The sequence below is a fragment of the Tursiops truncatus genome, chromosome 7 (assembly GCF_011762595.2).
Source record: "Tursiops truncatus isolate mTurTru1 chromosome 7, mTurTru1.mat.Y, whole genome shotgun sequence".
In the NCBI taxonomy this organism is placed as follows: Eukaryota; Metazoa; Chordata; class Mammalia; order Artiodactyla; family Delphinidae; genus Tursiops; species Tursiops truncatus.
Window position 1 is genome coordinate 58209023 of NC_047040.1, and position 17313 is coordinate 58226335.

Below are 17313 nucleotides of genomic sequence, written 5' to 3' on the forward strand. Positions count from 1 at the left end.
TAATCTGTCAGGAAGACATACACTAGGGGCAATTAGGCTCTTACAGGATAGAATTAGTTTGTGAATAATCTGGTTTGTTGGTGTTCCTATGAAAATATGTGTGGTAGCCGAAAGTGGCCCTCCAGAGATGTCCCTGTCCTAATTCCCAGACCCTGTGAACATGCTATCTTACACGACCAAAGGGACTTGGAAAAATTACACAAAGCAAATGTGTGTTTAAGTAAAGGACCTTGAGAAGGGGAGAGTATTCTGGATTACCCAGGTGGACTCAATCTAATCATATGAGTCCTTAAAACTGTGGTCAGAGGGAGATGTGACTACAGAAGGAGGGTCAGGGAGATGCAACATTGCTGGTTTTGCGTATGGAGCAAGGGGTTCCCAAGCCGAGGTGGCCTCTAGGAGCTGGGAAAGGCAAGGACACAGATTCTTCCCTAGAGCCTCCGGAAGAAACCTTGACTTTAGCCCTGTGAGGAGGATTCTGGACTTCTAATCTCCAGAACTATAAGAAGTCTGTGTTGTTTTAAGCCACTGTGTTTGTGGTTAATTTGTTACAGCAACAATAGGAAACTTATACAACATGCATAATACGCATATTTTCCCAGGTGGAGTAGGACCCGAAAAGCCTACAAAGGTTCAGTGGTCCTGAAGCGCACATTAAGGGCTACGCAAAGGCCAGCTTCCTCACAATAGGAACATCAGCGAGGGAGCCTCACTGAATGCCTCTCTACTAGAGTTGGGGACTGCAAGGGAGGCAGAAGGTCCACTCACACTAAGCTTCACCTGGGCCATGGGCACATGCTGACTCCTGGCACAGGACAGGGAACACTACTGAGGATGTACCCAGGGCGTGATGGTGCCACTCCTAAGTGATCTAGTCCGCATGCCCAGGACAGAGCTGTAAACTCTAACTGACCGGAATTCTTTGTGGAGCTGACAGAAATGCTGTAACTCAAGGGTTGGTCAGGTTGAGGTTTATCACCAGGGAGGGGACACTGGGAATTATCATAGCGCACCTGGGACTGTGAAGAAAGTACAAGGGAACCCAGGCCTACGATTCTTGAAGGGAAGCTAAGCAGGGCCCTAGGCTGCTACAGGGACTTTGGAGACACACAGGATCCTTGTGGCCTGCTTCAGTGTCGAATGCTAACCAGGACTCCACATCATGGCACAGATAAGAGCCCAAAGGCAATGACTGTAGGAGAGAAGGGTATTTGGGGGGATCCAAGATGACAGGGCCTCAGATTTTTGGACTCACCAGGGCAGAGGGCATTTGGAAGTGGCAGAAATGAAAAAATATCAGGCTGTGCCTTTTTACTGAGAGGCAGACTAGGGGAAGGCACACAAAGCAGTGAGGAAGGAAGGGGCCATTAGCCTAGCCCGCCAAGGCAACTGAATCAACCCTGTCAGTTCCCCCTCACATCCAGAGGCCCATCCAATCCTAGGCAAGGCTGCAGGGACAGCAGTAACACTTCTTACCGTGGAGAGTAGGGAAAGCTGCTATTGGTGAGCAGCAGAATCACCCCTTGGGCCCACCCAACTAGCAGACTCACTTGATGAGAGGGAAACAGGCCCTCCCACAAAGGGTGGTGCTATTCTGCACAGGGTAACCTAACACAAGTCACACCTTTGAAAATGGACTATTTTTTTATCAGTAGAGATGCCTCCTTTGTTGGGACAATTGTCAATTAGATCATTTGAGTATATGGAGAGTATCCTAAAGGCTTGGCTTTGTTAATGCAAATCTTAGTCAGTTGGAAAGTGGGGGCCAGAAGCTCATTCTCATCAGCTTGAGATGACATTAAGGATCCTACACAGAGGCCCTATGACTCTGATTAGATAGAGCAGAGTATACAACTGAGCCAAGTCAATCACAGGTAGGCCCAACTGGATATCTGACACAATCCTGGAGGCAGGTGGAAGACAGTAGACAACAGACGTTTATAAAGCAGTACAAGAGCTGGAGCCCCAAATCCAACAGCCAGTTCCAAAACTGAGCCAAGAACCTGAGGGAGTAGTTGGGTACGGAATGCCAGAGCAGGGGTTCAGATATGGGTTATCTTCTAGGAATTTTATCAAAAGATCACTTTCTTCGAAGTAGTTGGTTTTTCATTAGAGCTGACGTGGAGCTGTACAGTGACTTTTAACTCAAGGACATCTTAAAGGCCCTGCTAGACATTTGACAAACATGAGTATATCCCTGCTAGACATTTCACAAACATAAGTATATCCCTGCTAGACATTTGGCAAACACATAAGTATCCCGCTGCTAGACATCTGACAAACATGCAATAAGTGTAACCACAGCATGATTACCAGTCATTAGTCCACACGTCCTGCATTTGCTCGCTCTTCTCAAGGCTTAAGGTCTCATCTCTTCAGTATCTCTAGGGGAAATATACACTGACTTTAAGATAATTTATATTTCCGTTAGCTGATACTACTCTATCTTCTTTTTACCACATTTGATAGATTTTTATCTCTGTCCATTCCTACTTTATTTTACCCTGCATTGAGGATTTTTGGATCTAGACTGTAGCAGGAGCTATAGAAGCATTCTTCCTTCTCTGTGCTGGGCAGGAACTTTCTACACTTTGAACCTACAGTGGGGCTCTAATAGCATTTGGAAAATGGTACAAAGAATAACAATTTTGAAAGACATTTAACTTTTAGAAGAAAATGTAGGTGAATATCATTATGACCTTGATGCCGGTGAGGATTTCTTAAATAAGACACCAAATGCACAAACTATAAAAGAAAAGATTAGTAAAAAGCCGTATTTTAGAAAATAACATCTCTGAAGAAAGATAAGAGGAATTATGATTGTTTCTCAAAAACTGAAGCTTTAAGAGATGATGAAATGACTGCACTGGGGTTTTGCTACATAATCCATGATACAATAAATATATTGGTTTAGTTACTGAATGTGCCAGAAAATTACTTGACCCAGTTTTACCCCCAACATGAACTTTCTGACTGGAATTTGCTAACGGCACTACAGCGAGGACATGGTGTACATATACAAGAAACGAAGACGGTGGTCAGTTTTATTTTGTTTTGCTTTTGTCCACAAACCAAAAAGAAATGGGTCTCATGTGAGAAATATGTCCTGATAGGAAAACTGCTATTGACATGGATTTCCAAAGGAAGTTACCAGACTCAATGTGCCCTTTTTCGTATAGTAAGAACACATTTCTCCCCATAGAGTACCGAGACTCTGGAAATTTTTTCTGCCCTCCTCTGAGACAAATATTCCTGCCTGCCCTTGAAACAGATTTCTAATTTCTAGTTTATTCCCTAAATGAGTAGCTCTCACTTAGAAATTTGCATTAGAATCATCTGCAGAATCTTAAAAAAAAAAATACGGGTTTTGGACCCAATCCCAGTGATGTTGATTTAGTAAGTCTGACAGGGACCCTGGCATCTATACTTTTAAAAATTATATTCCCCAAGTGATCATTTCGCAATGCATACAAATGTTAAATCATTATGTTGTACACCTAAAATTAACATAATATTGTAGGTCAATTACGCTTCAATTTAAAAAATTTTATTCCCCAAGTGATTCTAGTGTGAAGCTGACTGAGCACTGTGACAGACCTTTGGGCTCCTGACTATGATTAATCGTTCTACTTTTTACCCTCTGTACCTCAATTCTTATGATCCTGCCCCGTGTTATTCCATCTGTTTGTTCACATGACTCTCCTAAGTCCTTGATCAGTAACCTATGCACAAAAATCATACTGAACAAATAATGTGTGGTGCAAGCAGGTAGCCTGTTAGCACCAAATCGCTAGCATGTACAGGCATACCTCGTTTTATTGCATTTGGCTTTACTGCACTTCACAGATAATCGTGCTTTTTACAAATTGAAGGTCTGTGGAAATCCTGTGTTGTCACATGACGGTTAGCATTTTTTAGCAATAAAGTATTTTTTAATTAAGGTATGTACATTGCTTTTTAGACATAATGTACATTTGTATGCATTGCACACTTAACAGACTATAGTGTAAACATCACTTTTATAGGCACTGGGAAACCCCAAAGTTCATGTGACTTACTTTATTGCCATATTCTCTTTATTGTGGAGGCCTGGAACCAAACCCACAATATCTCCAAACTATACCTGTAATAATAGTGAAATGAGAAGATGAGAACATGCTGAGAAAGAGAAAGAATGATAGAGTGCTTGAAAGCACATCAAGACTGAGGATTAAAAGAGGAAACAATGGAACAGCTCTTGTCAAATTGGAGGAAATGTCTAAACTCTAACCTCCGCCCTCTATCCTTTTATAGAAATTACCTACAGCATAATCCCTGCACCAGCTGGCCCCTTAGCAACAGCTTCCCATTGGTTGCCTCCCCTCAGAGGGACTTATATAAAGCTTCTCTTATTTCCCTTTCCAAGAGTGGAGGAGACAAATTTCTCTTCTTCAGGTTACTCTGTAATTACTTTCATGAACCCTCTACATTTCTGAACTAGCCACTATGAAAAGTCATGAAGGCTTTTTCCTCTCCAACCTCTTCACACAGGCTAAACTCCCTGTAACAGAGGTCATGCTTCTTTCCTGCTTCCCACCTTCCAAAGTTAGCAGAGGAATTTCGGACAAACAAGAAAAATGGTCATTTCCTTCATACTCCCAATTTCTGACACACATGGTTGGATGAGTGAGATTAAAGTGGCTGAGAAGAAAGATTCAGGGAGATGCTTCTGAATTTCTCTGGGGTCACTGCCTGGGTTTGAAGAGTTCTAAAAACTGTTTCAATTGCGCTCAGGGATAGTCTCCTTTTGTCTCTAAAATAAACAATTACATTCACTATGGCAAATATTGGGCTTAAACATTTTTTTCTTTAAACGAAATTCACATTTTATTTAGGTTGAAATAACCTATACAAAATTGATTTTCTTCACCAAAAATAACAGCAATATTTTCTGTATTATTCCTAGATAAACCACAAAACACTTATTTTTGTAGGTTTTCTAGGTTTTGCTTGTAAATCAAGATGAGGCAGTAGATACAGTCATGGAAAAAGACAGAAGAAAACAGACAAATCAGTTGTCAGTATCCATGGCCTCTGATCCTGTCTTGACCATGAAACAGAAGTGTTCAACATATACCTGCCAAAAAGCTTATGAAGATGTAGGCTCAATAAAGGAATGCAAACAGCAACCACCGGATGTGGAACAAGGGAAGGCTCTTCCATTCAAACTTCAACTTGTTCCTTTAACTTCATTTGATAAAGACAAAGTCTAGGGACTTCCCTCGTGGTGCAGTGGTTAAGAATCTGCCTGCCAATTCAGGTGACACAGGTTCGAGCCCTGGTCCGGGAAGATTCCACATGCCGTGGAGCAGCTAAGCCCATGTGCCACAACTCCTGAGCCTGTGCTCTAGAGCCCGCAAGCCACAACGACTGAGCCAACCAGCTGCAACTACTGAAGCCCACATACCTAGAACCTGTGCTCCACAACAGGAGAAGCCACCACAATGAGAAGCCTGTGCACCACAACAAAGAGTAGCCCCTGCTCACTGCAACTAGAGAAAGCCTGTGCGTAGCAACAAAGACCCAACGCAGCCAAAAATAAATAAATAAAAAAGACAAAGTCTACACTAAAACTCTTGTTTGGTGAGCTCACATGTTTCTCTTACAGTCTGATAATTTTCTTAACTGTCCTTTACAGATTTTCAACAGCATACTTAAAACTCCTACCATTCAAAGGTCAGTCATGAGCTTCATGGTAACGTTTTATAAAATGTATACCTCTGGGCTTAAACTTTTAATAGTAGCTCTTTGTTTGACAAAAACTATTATGTTAAAATACAAAATCCTTGACCAGTTACTGAGGCAACATATGAAATTAAATTTCTAAGACTTTTCTAAGAATTTTATCAAATGTTAGCATTACTATAAACATCTTGTCTCCAAAATGTTGATGTACACCCATGGGAGAGGGCTTGAGTTAGGCCGTTAGAACTAATAAGCCAGACTTGAGGATATAGTTAATAGTGGTATCAGCTATAGGCTATAGAAGCCTAGGTGCCAATTAATACTGCACTGAAAAACTTACGTTTATCAGTTTTATTCTCCAAGAACAACTGTCTCCAAACCTAGTGCCCAGGCCTCTTTCTGACCTAGTCTGGGTAATGTTCTTGTAGTTCAGAAGTCTTAAGTTCTCTTTCCTGTTTCAACTTTTTGGAATGGCTTAGGGAAAGCTTGCATAGAAGTTAAGGTAAAAGGAAAGTCTAAATAATTTTTGGAATTCTGAGGACATTTAAATATTTGTAGAATTGATTCTTGGGACATTATCACATTTATGCTATGTCACAACCAATGATAATTCCTCATGATTTGGCTTTTCCAGCCACTGTCAGTCACAAAACCATCTGGTTCCTCTGCTGCTACACAGAGACTTGAGTTCTGATACTTCTCCTTCAGTTACTTTTTTTTTTTTTTTTTTTTTTTTTTGCGGCACGCAGGCCTCTCACTGTTGTGGCCTCTCCCGTTGCGGAACACAGGCTCTGGACGCAAAGGCTCAGTGGCCATGGCTCACGGGCCCAGCTGCTCCGTGGCATGTGGGATCCTCCCGGACCGGGGCATGAACCCGCGTCCCCTGCATCGGCAGGCGGACTCTCAACCACTGCACCACCAGGGAAGCCCCTTCAGTTATTTTTGTTAATAGTTGAAAGAAGCAGCACAAGAAAGAGCAGGTGTTTCCGTTCTAAGTTCTCTAAATACAGAAATTTCATAAACATGTTTAGCTGGCATTCCAAGAGTTGGTAGGTTAACATTTACCAAGTGCCTACTATGTGCCAAGCACTGTTCCAGGTACTGAGGATACTATGGAAATCAACACAGATAGAGTGCCTGCCCCTTCAAGGAGGGAAGGACAGTTGAACTCCTGAAACACATACTCTACTGGAAGAGTGCTTCTGAGGTCTGTGCTTAATTGTTATGCTGAGGATATGATAGATAACCTTTTTTTGAATTAGCTATTTACTCAAAAGTTCCACCCAGGTTTTAACTAGAATCAGCTAAAGAACTTCTTACTCCAAAGTCAAAACTAAATCTGAGGGTTTTGCCACTTCCTCTTTATATCATACAAAATTTGTTAGTTCTATGGTGTTTCATCTTAGACATAATTCAAATCACAAAATGTTCTGCACATTTATAAGATTCTTTGTTGAGTGACTGCCTATTACATAAATTTGTGAGCACATTTTTAACTGAACAGAGTAGCAGTAAAAACAGGAGTATTTTTTGTTCGTTTGTTTTTCATACCCATTTACTTGATCTCTAACCCCTTTACAAAAAAAAAAGATCAAAACAAAACCACAAGTATCAAGCTGCTAAATCCTGAGACAAACGGGATGGGCTCCAAAGTCATCATCTTGCTATTGCATGGTTTCTCCACCCTTTCTTATCTAAGTCACTGATTTAACTTTCAGTTTCATAATCTAATTCCGGTTTCATTGTTTTTCTGCTTAAAACTTCTTAAGTGCTGGCCCAGACAAAAGCCCTTGCCTACGTAACTACATTTGAGCCTTACCTGAAGTCAATAAGATCAATAACAAGGTGAGATGTTTAGATTCTATTTTCCCTCACTGCTTTTGTAAGAATATATATATAATACACATATTACATGTGTATATAAAATCTATATATATTTATTTTTACCAGTTTATTATAAAAGGATATGATGAAGGAACATCCAGATGGAAGAGATGCATAGGGCACAGTATGGAGCTTCCATGCCCTCTCTGGATGAGCCACTCTCCAGGTACCTCCATGTGCCCACCAACCCAGAAACCCTGTAAGAATATTTTAACAGCAAATTGAAAAGGGGAAAAAGTTATTATGTATTTACAAAAACACAATATTAAATTAAAAGATAATTTTCAGGGTTTTATCTTGACAGATCAGAAATTAAAATAATTATAGCATTTAAAATAACAAACAGGGCTTCCCTGGTGGCGCAGTGGTTGAGAGTCCGCCTGCCGATGCAGGGGACACGGGTTCATGCCCCGGTCCAGGAAGATCCCACATGCCGCGGAGCGGCTGGGCCAGTGAGACATGGCCGCTGAGCCTGTGTGTCCGGAGCCTGTGCTCCGCAACGGGAGAGGCCACAACAGTGAGAGGCCCGCGTACCGAAAAAAAAAAAACTTAAAAAAATAACAAACAGAAGCCATAGTTTCAGAGAATGTTTATATAAAGATATAAACCTGGGCCAAGTGAAAAGCTGGAAAAAATAAGAAATCCAGCCACTATAAAAGAGCTATACCACAGTTGCTTGTATCAAACAGCTTCTTGTGGGGGAAGAAAAATTTTCCTTTCCCTTCTAGGTTCCTTCCACTGGTCTAACAATCAAATTAACATAAGGAAGATTAACAAGAGAAAAACAAACAAATTTAACTTCATACATACCTAAGAAGAGAACAAAGCAGGCTGTTTACATACCTTTTTAGAAAAAGAATCAAACATTTGTGAAGATTTGACAAAACAAAGGGGTTTTTGCTTGGGGTAGCAAATTAATGAAGGAGTAACAAAGTTTGTTTATACACCTTTCCCGGACTCAAATTCCCTATCTCAATGCCTTTCATCCTCAGGGCATACGGAGGATACCTTCATATGGGAGCTTTGTTTTCTGCTTTCAGGGGAAAAAAGGAGGGTCAGAGTGTTCTTATACAAGCTGTTTCTCGAGTAACTTTAAATCAAAATAATCAATATGCCACCTTGGCATTATTTGGGAACGGCCTGCCCCAAGCCCCATCATTCCCATTGAATACAAAGAAGGTATCTTGGATAGCTGGCAGGCAGTTATGTTTTATTCAGTCATTCAAAAACCATTTACGGAACAGCTGCTGTATGTCATGGAATGCACTATTATAAACGCTAGGGATACACAGATTAACAAAAACAAGGCCTTAGCCTTGTGTAAGTTCATATATGGCACTGTATCAGTGCTCTTAAATTGTTCTATTTTATAGGTGGATTTTGTACACCTATCTGGTTTAATACTTAGCAGTGAATTTTAGAAACATATTTACTATTATGGTTCAACATTTCCATATAGCCAAAATATACACTTTATGACTTATTTCAGACTTTTTCCTGATAAAATACATACACATTTTTTGGTAGAAATTTTGGGAACTTTTCTACACAGAAAAAAAAAAGTGTATTTTTATCACTCAAAGATAATTACTATTGGCATTTTCTTCTAGAATTTTTTTATACATTTGATTTTAAGTAACAGAAAACCCAACTCAAACTTGTTTAAACAATAAAGAAAATTGATTGGCTCACATGAGTGAGAAGTCCACAGGTTGACTGGCTTCAGGTGAAACTTGATCCTACAACTCAATATGTCATCAAGGCCCTGTTTATTTCCTTCCCTCTGCTGTGCTTTCCTTGGTGTCTGCATCATTCTAAGACTGGTTCCTCTCATGGTCCCTAGATAGCTGCCAGTATCTTCCTGGCAGTAGAAATGAACGTCAGCATTCTCAGCAAATGTTCTAAGAGCCATTCTATCAAAACACCTTGGTGCCAATGCCCATCCTGACTCAATGATTGAGTCCAACGAACAGAACATACTGATTGGTTAGCATAGGTTAGTTACATCACCTTTGAAGGCGGAGTGAGATTAGCTTCTCTGGAATCATATGAATCTCTAAGGAGAAATTGGTACTGACAGGAAGGGGACAGGCAGTTTTAAAGAAACTAGAAATCATTTTAGACATATTCAAACAACACATTTTAAGTCACTCTAAACACTTGTACTATTTTATCTTCCTCTTCTTTACTCATCTTTGATTAGACTCTATGGATGGCCCAGAGTCCAAATTTTTCAAGGGAGATCATCCTCAAAATTTTGATACAGAATATTAAATAGGTATTGAAAATTATGACACAGATCTATATTTCTGAATAAAAAGGTTATATATTAAATGAAAAAGGTTACTAAAAATCATCTATATGAAAATAATGTGTATTGTATGACCCTATTTTTCTTCACTGATTTATATATGCACAGGAAAAAGTGATACATATGTAGTAAAACGTTAACAGAAGTTATCTTAGGTGTTGTGCTTTTCACTTCCTATTTTCAGTTAACAGTATATATAGGTCAGCATCTCACAGAATGACTGGCAGACATGATAGTGGAATTAAATTAGTACCTTATGGCATTCATCAGTAATTGCTTATCTAAGAATGACTTTTTAATGAAGTCCTTCAATTCCGTAAACACTTTGTTCCTAGAGTCACTGTCCGCCCTGCCAGCTGCTCTTACTTGTCCACTCCATACAAATGTCTCCAAACCACACCTTTGGCTCTGTTTTTTCTCTCTTGAGCTTCTGTTTTCTCTTTAGGTGTCTACTAGAAATCTCTACTTACATGTGCTGATACCTTCATGAGCAGTTAGTTCACAGGACAGTAAGCACTTAGACTCTCATTCACTTGCTGGCTGTTCTTAGATCAATGACTTAATCTCCAGGACCTTAAATAAAGAAAATGACGATAACTTCTTCAAGAGAGGAGACTAAACTAAGTTTCTTGAGGTTTTAGATTTTAGGCCTAAAACCAAATTCATTATCTTCTTGTAACCACTTCCCTCACTTGAAACATTTCTTCATCTTCAGATAATAGAACGATAGGAAACAGCAGAACTTTAGAACTAATAAGGATGTTAGAGTCTCCCTAGCTCAATTCCTTTTCTTTAGTATGATGGATGAACAAATACATACCTTCATTATCTCCTTCCTTTTCTTGCCCTATCAGTAATCCAGTCCCCTCAGTTCTCCTTTTGTAATGTCTCTCAAGCCTCTTTCATTCTTTTCATTACCACCACCCCAGAGTACATCTTTATTTCCTCGTGGCTTGGTTTTTCCCAAAGTCATGTTTTTCCTGCTTTCAGTCTTTCAGCTAATCCTGGGAAAGCTTCCAGATTGCATATCCGAAAATAGTGTGATCACTAAGACATGTTTTCATGAAAAAAGAATTTGATGGTTTTACTGTGGTCAGAGGATAGGTCCAAACTGTAAGGCTAACCTAAGGAACTTCCTAGAGGTTCACCCTAACTTACCTTTCCAGGTCTATCTTCCAGTATTCCGCTAAAAGTCAAAGCCGAATAAATATTTATTTAATTGAATTAATCTCCATACTTTCTAAACACAAATCCTTTTAGCTTTGAGATATAATCAGGAGATTTAAAAAAAATAGCATCCAGGTTCAAGGGAAACAGGGAAGCTGTTAAAAGTTAAGAAGATAGAGAACAAGGGTGAAGTGAGGAGAACAGGAGCAGAATTCATGTTCTATATATTCAGTTCCTGCTCTGTAAGTTTTCCACCAATACAGTTTCCGCTCAGTACACTGAGGGGATATGGATGTCGTTCCCCCGACAATAGAAAACACAAGCAGTCAGGGTCTGGATGCTTATTCTAAGCCAAGCACAGGGCTAAAGCTTTACAGACATTTTAGTCTCTGATTTAGGAAGGTCAAGGTCACACTGCCTTGAGAAAGATGAAAGGCAGGAGTCTGACCCACGATTAAAGACCTTGCTTTAAACTGTGCTATAAAAACGACTAGGCTAATCAAGAGAGGACTTGACAGACCACACGAGGCTGGGGTTAGGCGGAAAGGCAAGACGCTTCTACACCTGAATTTACGGAGAGGAAAACGAAACGGCAGAGCCCTCACGGCGGCCGCCATTTTGCGGGAGCCGAACGGCCGGAAGTCCCGCCGCCGGCGTCTAGCGGCTGGGAAGCTCGCAGCCTGCGGCTGGAGGCTGGCGTAGCGGAGGACCTTGGGCCTCCGCGTCTCAGCGGTCGGGGGCGGAGCCAGGGGCGGGGCCGGGGTCGCGCGGCGTTGAGTCTCGCGGCGGGAGGCGGAGCCTGAAGGCGGGGCCTCGGACGGCGCGGCTCTGTGGTTCCCCCGGCCGGGGGCGGGGCCAGGAGGCGGGGCGGTGGCTCAGGGAGGAGCTGACCCGGTCCCAGTTTATGAGCGCCTCACTTTTTCGGATTGTGAATGAGCTGCTATAGTGGGCAGCTGGCAGCCGGCAGCTCTCGGCTGGGAGGGCTGGGGTGGGAGGTGACGGTGATTTCCTCCCTGCTTGGCCCACCTCGAACATCGACTCCCTTCTCCCGCGGCCCCGGGATGCAGCCGTAGCAGGTGAGATGGGCCCCCGGGGCGCCGACCTGCGCGGTCCCGGCTCGGCTTTGCGGGCCCTTGGTGACCCCGCTCTCGCCCCTCGAGTCTGAGCAGGTGGGCAGCGCCCAGACCCGCAATCCGCTGCCTGCGCCTGCCCGCCTCTGCCCCGTAGCGCCCGCCTTTAGGACGTGCGGGGCCACCCGGGAAGACTTACGTAGGGGAAGGGGCGGCTTGTCCCCTTTGGTGACGGAGCTGCCATCCCTCAGTTTGAGGAGCACATCACTGTACGTGCGTCCACCCTACCATTCTCAGACTCTTCCCTTTATTCCGGGGGGGTGGCCTCAGTGAATGCCATCGTGGGAGCTTCTGCCCAGGTACCTGGAGCGTTCCGCCAAATTTTCTCCCTTAGCCCTTTTTGGAGCATTTCACTTACCATGCTTTGTGACTGCCATGCCCTGGGGAAGCTGAGCGACCAACTTTGTATCCCAGGCACAGAACCTAGGCTGCCTTTACACTTCCACTGCTGCCTGCCCAGGCATTGGGTGGCAGCTGTTCTTTAGGCGGCCTATTTGGTTACGGATTCTCTACATCCTTATCTTAGAGGGCCAAAGTCTGTCCCTGCCGACAAGAGAAGAGGCAGTGCTCAGCACTCCCTCCCCACTCTGGGTCTTTAGGGAAGACGTTTGGTCTCCTGCAAGTAGGTGGGAGTGGGTGGATGGTGTGACTCCTGGTGTTGAAGTGTGCTTGAATAGGCCCACACTGTATTATGCTTTTCCCACCGGCTAAATGTTATTGGGTGTTTGAGAAATAGCTTAAGAGTTTAAAGCTTTCTCTTTGAAACCCGTCAGAACCCTCCTCCCCATTTTCACTTAATAGCAGTTGTTTACAATGTTAGTGGTTCCTCCATGTTATCTAAACCAAATATGAGTGGCCAGAAGTGGCTGGTGTATAGCATTTCTCTGCTCCCGCCCCAGTGAGTGGTCTTTTACTGTGACAAGGCAACTTTTTTTTTTTTTTTTTTTTTTTTTTTTTGCGGTACGCGGGCCTCTCACAGCTGTGGCCTCTCCCGTTGCGGAGCACAGGCTCCAGACGCGCAGGCTCAGCGGCCATGACTCACGGGCCCAGACGCTCCGCGGCATTGTGGGATCTTCCCAGACCGGCCACGAATCCGTGTCCCCTGCATCGGCAGGCGGACTCTCAACCACTGCACCACGAGGGAAGCCCGCTCCTATTTATTTTAAAAGAATGCTTTAAGAAGTATATTCTCGGGGCCTCCGTGGTGGCGCGGTGGTTATGAATCCACCTGCCAATGCAGGGGACACAGGTTCGAGCCTTGGTCCGGGAAGATCTACATGCCGCGGAGCAACTAAGCCCGTGTGCCACAACTACTGAGCCTGCGCTCGAGAGCCCACGAGCCACAACTACTGAAGTCCTCGCGCCTAGAGCCCCTGCTCCTCAACAAGAGAAGCCACCACAAGGAGAAGCCCGTGCACTGCAACGAAGAGTAGCCCCCGCTCGCCGAAACCACAGAAAGCCCGCGTGCAGCAACGTAGCCAATAAAATAAATTTATTTTAAAAAAAGAAGTATATTCTCTTCCTGTTGGAAAAAAATTTAAGATGAGATAAAACTTTGTATTTGTAAGTCCTTTTTGGTTATTTTGACTGCCCCTCAATTAGCAGATATTGCTTTTAAAATATCAAGGAACATTAAAAGAAGCTTCATGGGAAGGGGAAGATTACTTTCCAAAGTTTTTCTCTTAATTTTTGACTAACTGAAAGTTAAACCTGGGCCTTGCTACAGCTATTTGACCATCACCTTGAGGGAAATAAAGAGCTCTCCCTTCCCTGCTGACAACTAAGATCAAACTAAATTAAACTGAACTCCTTAATTGTTTGGTATAAAATGAAAACTGATAACCTTACAACCCATCCCATCCCTCTGTTTTAGTTGGAGGCTCTTTAATACCAAGTATGTTTGAAGAACTGCATAGAACAATGAATTATATTTAATTTACTACCATTCTTCTTACCATTAGGACACACAACTCCTAACAGCAACTGCTACCACTTCTTGAAGGCCTACTTTGTGATAAGCTGTGTATAAAAGCTCCAATCCTGGGGCTTCCCTGGTGGCGCAGTGGTTGAGAGTCCACCTGCCGATGCAGGGGACGTGGGTTTGTGCCCCGGTCCAGGAAGATCCCACATGCCGCGGAGCGGCTGGGCCCGTGAGCCACGGCTGCTGAGCCTGTGTGTCCGGAGCCTGTGCTCCACAACGGGAGAGGCCACGGCAGTGAGAGGCCCGTGTACCGCAAAAAAAAAAAAAAAAAAAGCTCCAATCCTCACAGTAGCCCTCTAAGGAGGTTTTTACTCTCATTTTACAGTTGAAGAAGCTATGGTGCAGAGAGGCTGAGTTACCCGAAGAGTTGATAAGTGATAGGCCCCAAATTGGGTTCAGGCCATTTGACTCTTTTCACTGAACAACTGCAAGTTTAGTTAAAACTGTTGGTTTAAAAATTATTGGAATACATTGATATGCAAGTGTGGTACAAATAAGGGGTAGGGAGCAGTGTAAGTTATAATGCTCCAGGCAAAGAAATATAGGGAACTTTTAAAAAATAACAGAAGACTGGAGTAGTTTATCACCTTAATCTTTAGCACTGCCTTTTCAAGTCCACATCTCTCAGGGGCTCCAAATGTTTAACACCTTTGTTCACTTGTTTACCAGCTCCTTACTTCAATTATGGGTACCTATACCAATCAGTAGCCTTTTCAGGATATAATTTGATGCTTATTTGGTAAACTTCAAGTATGTGAGTATTACAGGTTTTGTGTATATTGACCACTCCTGTCTAATCCTAGGAGGAAAATATTTGTCCTGATCCAGATTAAATGTAATGTTTTTAAATGGTTCAGTTTATACCAGGGTAGCACAGAGAAAATTATCTCATCCACACCCCCAGTTGTATCAGTTGTTGGTCTTTGGCCTGCCATCTGAGTCCTTAATGTGATGTGGGTGTTTGAGAACTTAACCTGGGCATTATACATTTCAGGAAGCATAAGCTTTTTTACTTTCTACCTTATATAAGGCTACTTTAGATGGTTAACCCAGAATAATCACTTAGGAATTGGCAATTGTCACTATGTCAATTTCAAGTTACTAATAAAAGCTGGTTAGTTGCAGAGTTGTTCAAACCTAATGTTCATTGTGTCCCTGGCAGCAAGAGGAAAGTCTGGTAAGTATTGTCATATTAACGTAAAGTTTTCCTTGCTTCATTTTCTGAACATCTTTAGAACATTTTACAAGACATTTTGTGTTCTTTAACATTTTATGAACAGCTTTGGAACATTTAGGAACACATTTTGTGGTCTTGGTGAAAAACTTAGAATACTTAACATTCAGGAAAAAACAAAAAAAACAAAATTCTGTCCATGAAGTAGATAGTTCCTAAGAAAGAACATTGATCCACTAAAGGGTGAAAGGTTTATTTAAGAGCAGGTAATTATTTTAGTCTCCTAAATCTCCTGTGTGCTCCAGGCATGGTGCTAGGCATTAGGGACACAAAAGTGAGCAAAAACATGCATAGTCCCTGCTTCTATGGCACTTAAAGTCTAGTCAAGGAGACAGACATAAATCACACAGTCACTCTAATACATAGTATAATTATAAACTGAGAAGAGTGGCCTGAAGTTAAGGAACATGATTCTATTTGAGAAAGACTCCTGGCCTGGCTATGGTGTTAGAGGAGCCTTACCTGATACAAGACTCCTGAATTGATTTGGATATGATTCGGAGGATGGGTAGTTGTTATGTGGGTGGGCAGGGAAGAGAATATTTTAGTGTGAACTGCATGGGCAAAGCCCCTGTGGCACAAAGACTATGGGGAATTCAAGACAGCCAATATGTCTGGCTGGTGTAAAAGGAACTAAGAGTAGGCTGGTGGGATGCCATCATTTTTTCTTTCATTCTCTCTCTTATATGCCACCAGAAGTTATATTTAACTTTTGTTAAGTGATTTATTTGTGCCAGATGTGTTTGTAAGGACTTGATATTGAATAATATCAAGTTCCTATGAGGTACGATTTCACAGATGAGGAAATGAGGTACAGAAAAGTAAGTTACTGGTTCAAAGTTGATCAGTGATATTCTATTTTACTCTTCTTCCTATCCTATAGTCAAGTCCTTCCGCGGGCTGGAAAGGACCTTCCTGTCCATTGTGACTCTTAGATGTAGCCCTGAGAACTTCTGAAATTTCTGGAAAATTTGGCTGCAGGTGGACATTCAGTAGACTCTGTGGGTGCCATGCTCTTATCCACTAGGCAGAGCTTGACTGTGGAGCACTGGAGAGGACCACAGGGCATCATATTACAGCTGTAAAATCTGTGGATCTTATTTTACTCATATGTGATACTGGATATCGGAAAGCAACATAAATATTTTGAGCTGACCCACCTTTGAGAGTCAAGAGGCTGTTGTTAGCAGACACTTCCACCCATTTTATTTTTCATTGTATTTTTCTCTGATGGTTGTTGAAAAAAGTTTGTATATTTATTTGGCCATTTAATAAATCTATGTTTGCCAGTATATCCTTTCAACTAGAATTCTTCTCATTGATTTCACACTGAATCTTTCTTCTTTCTTTCCAGAGATCAGGTTGCAGTTGGAGGGTGAAAGAAAATGAATTCTTTTTCTGATATACCTGCCAAGAACTTGACCGTTGCTGTCAATATGACCAAGACTTTGTCCTCACCGGTAACACATGGATTTAATTCCACTAATGACCCACCTTCAATGTCAATAACAAGGCTTTTTCCAGCCTTACTAGAATGCTTTGGCATAGTCCTTTGTGGCTACATAGCAGGAAGGGCCAATGTTATAACATCAACACAGGCAAAAGGACTGGGAAATTTTGTCTCCAGGTTTGCACTTCCAGCTTTATTATTCAAAAACATGGTTGTACTTAATTTTTCCAATGTGGATTGGTCATTTCTATATAGTATCTTAATTGCCAAAGCTGCTGTATTTTTCATTGTATGTGTATTAACCTTATTGGTTGCCAGTCCCGATAGTCGATTTGGCAAAGCTGGACTATTCCCTATTTTTGCTACACAAAGTAACGACTTTGCATTGGGATATCCTATAGGTAAGTTACTTTTTATTTTTTAAGTTTTAAA

The 17313-nt window shown here is 42.1% G+C and overlaps 2 protein-coding genes across 8 annotated transcripts in view; one reads left to right on the forward strand and one right to left on the reverse strand.

Moving 5' to 3' along the window:
* Positions 1-11798, reverse strand: part of LOC141279176 (uncharacterized) — a 118704-nt gene extending 106906 nt beyond the window's left edge. Inside the window, exons 1-2 of one of the 5 annotated variants that reach the window (XM_073807558.1) lie at positions 10740-11741; positions 10390-10492 (exon numbers count right to left, since the gene is read on the reverse strand). Coding sequence is in view for 3 of the 5 variants with exons in the window: in XM_073807561.1 (XP_073663662.1) it covers positions 10390-10407 (18 nt within the window). In the remaining 2 variants the exon portion in view is untranslated. Of the gene's footprint in view, positions 1-10389; positions 10493-10739 lie in introns of all 5 variants that reach the window. The other 4 variants (XM_073807561.1, XM_073807560.1, XM_073807557.1 and 1 more) reach the window with 4 other exon arrangements.
* Positions 11799-12003: 205 nt separating this feature from the next.
* GPR155 (G protein-coupled receptor 155) overlaps positions 12004-17313 on the forward strand; it is a 42833-nt gene continuing 37523 nt past the window's right edge. For 2 of the 3 annotated variants that reach the window (XM_019922779.3, XM_019922780.3), the window contains exons 1-2: positions 12004-12162; positions 16786-17282. In XM_019922779.3, coding sequence (XP_019778338.2) covers positions 16817-17282 — 466 coding nt within the window. In that variant the 5' untranslated portion in view covers positions 12004-12162; positions 16786-16816. The remainder of the gene's footprint in view (positions 12163-16785; positions 17283-17313) is intronic. The other variant, XM_004326584.4, reaches the window with a different exon arrangement.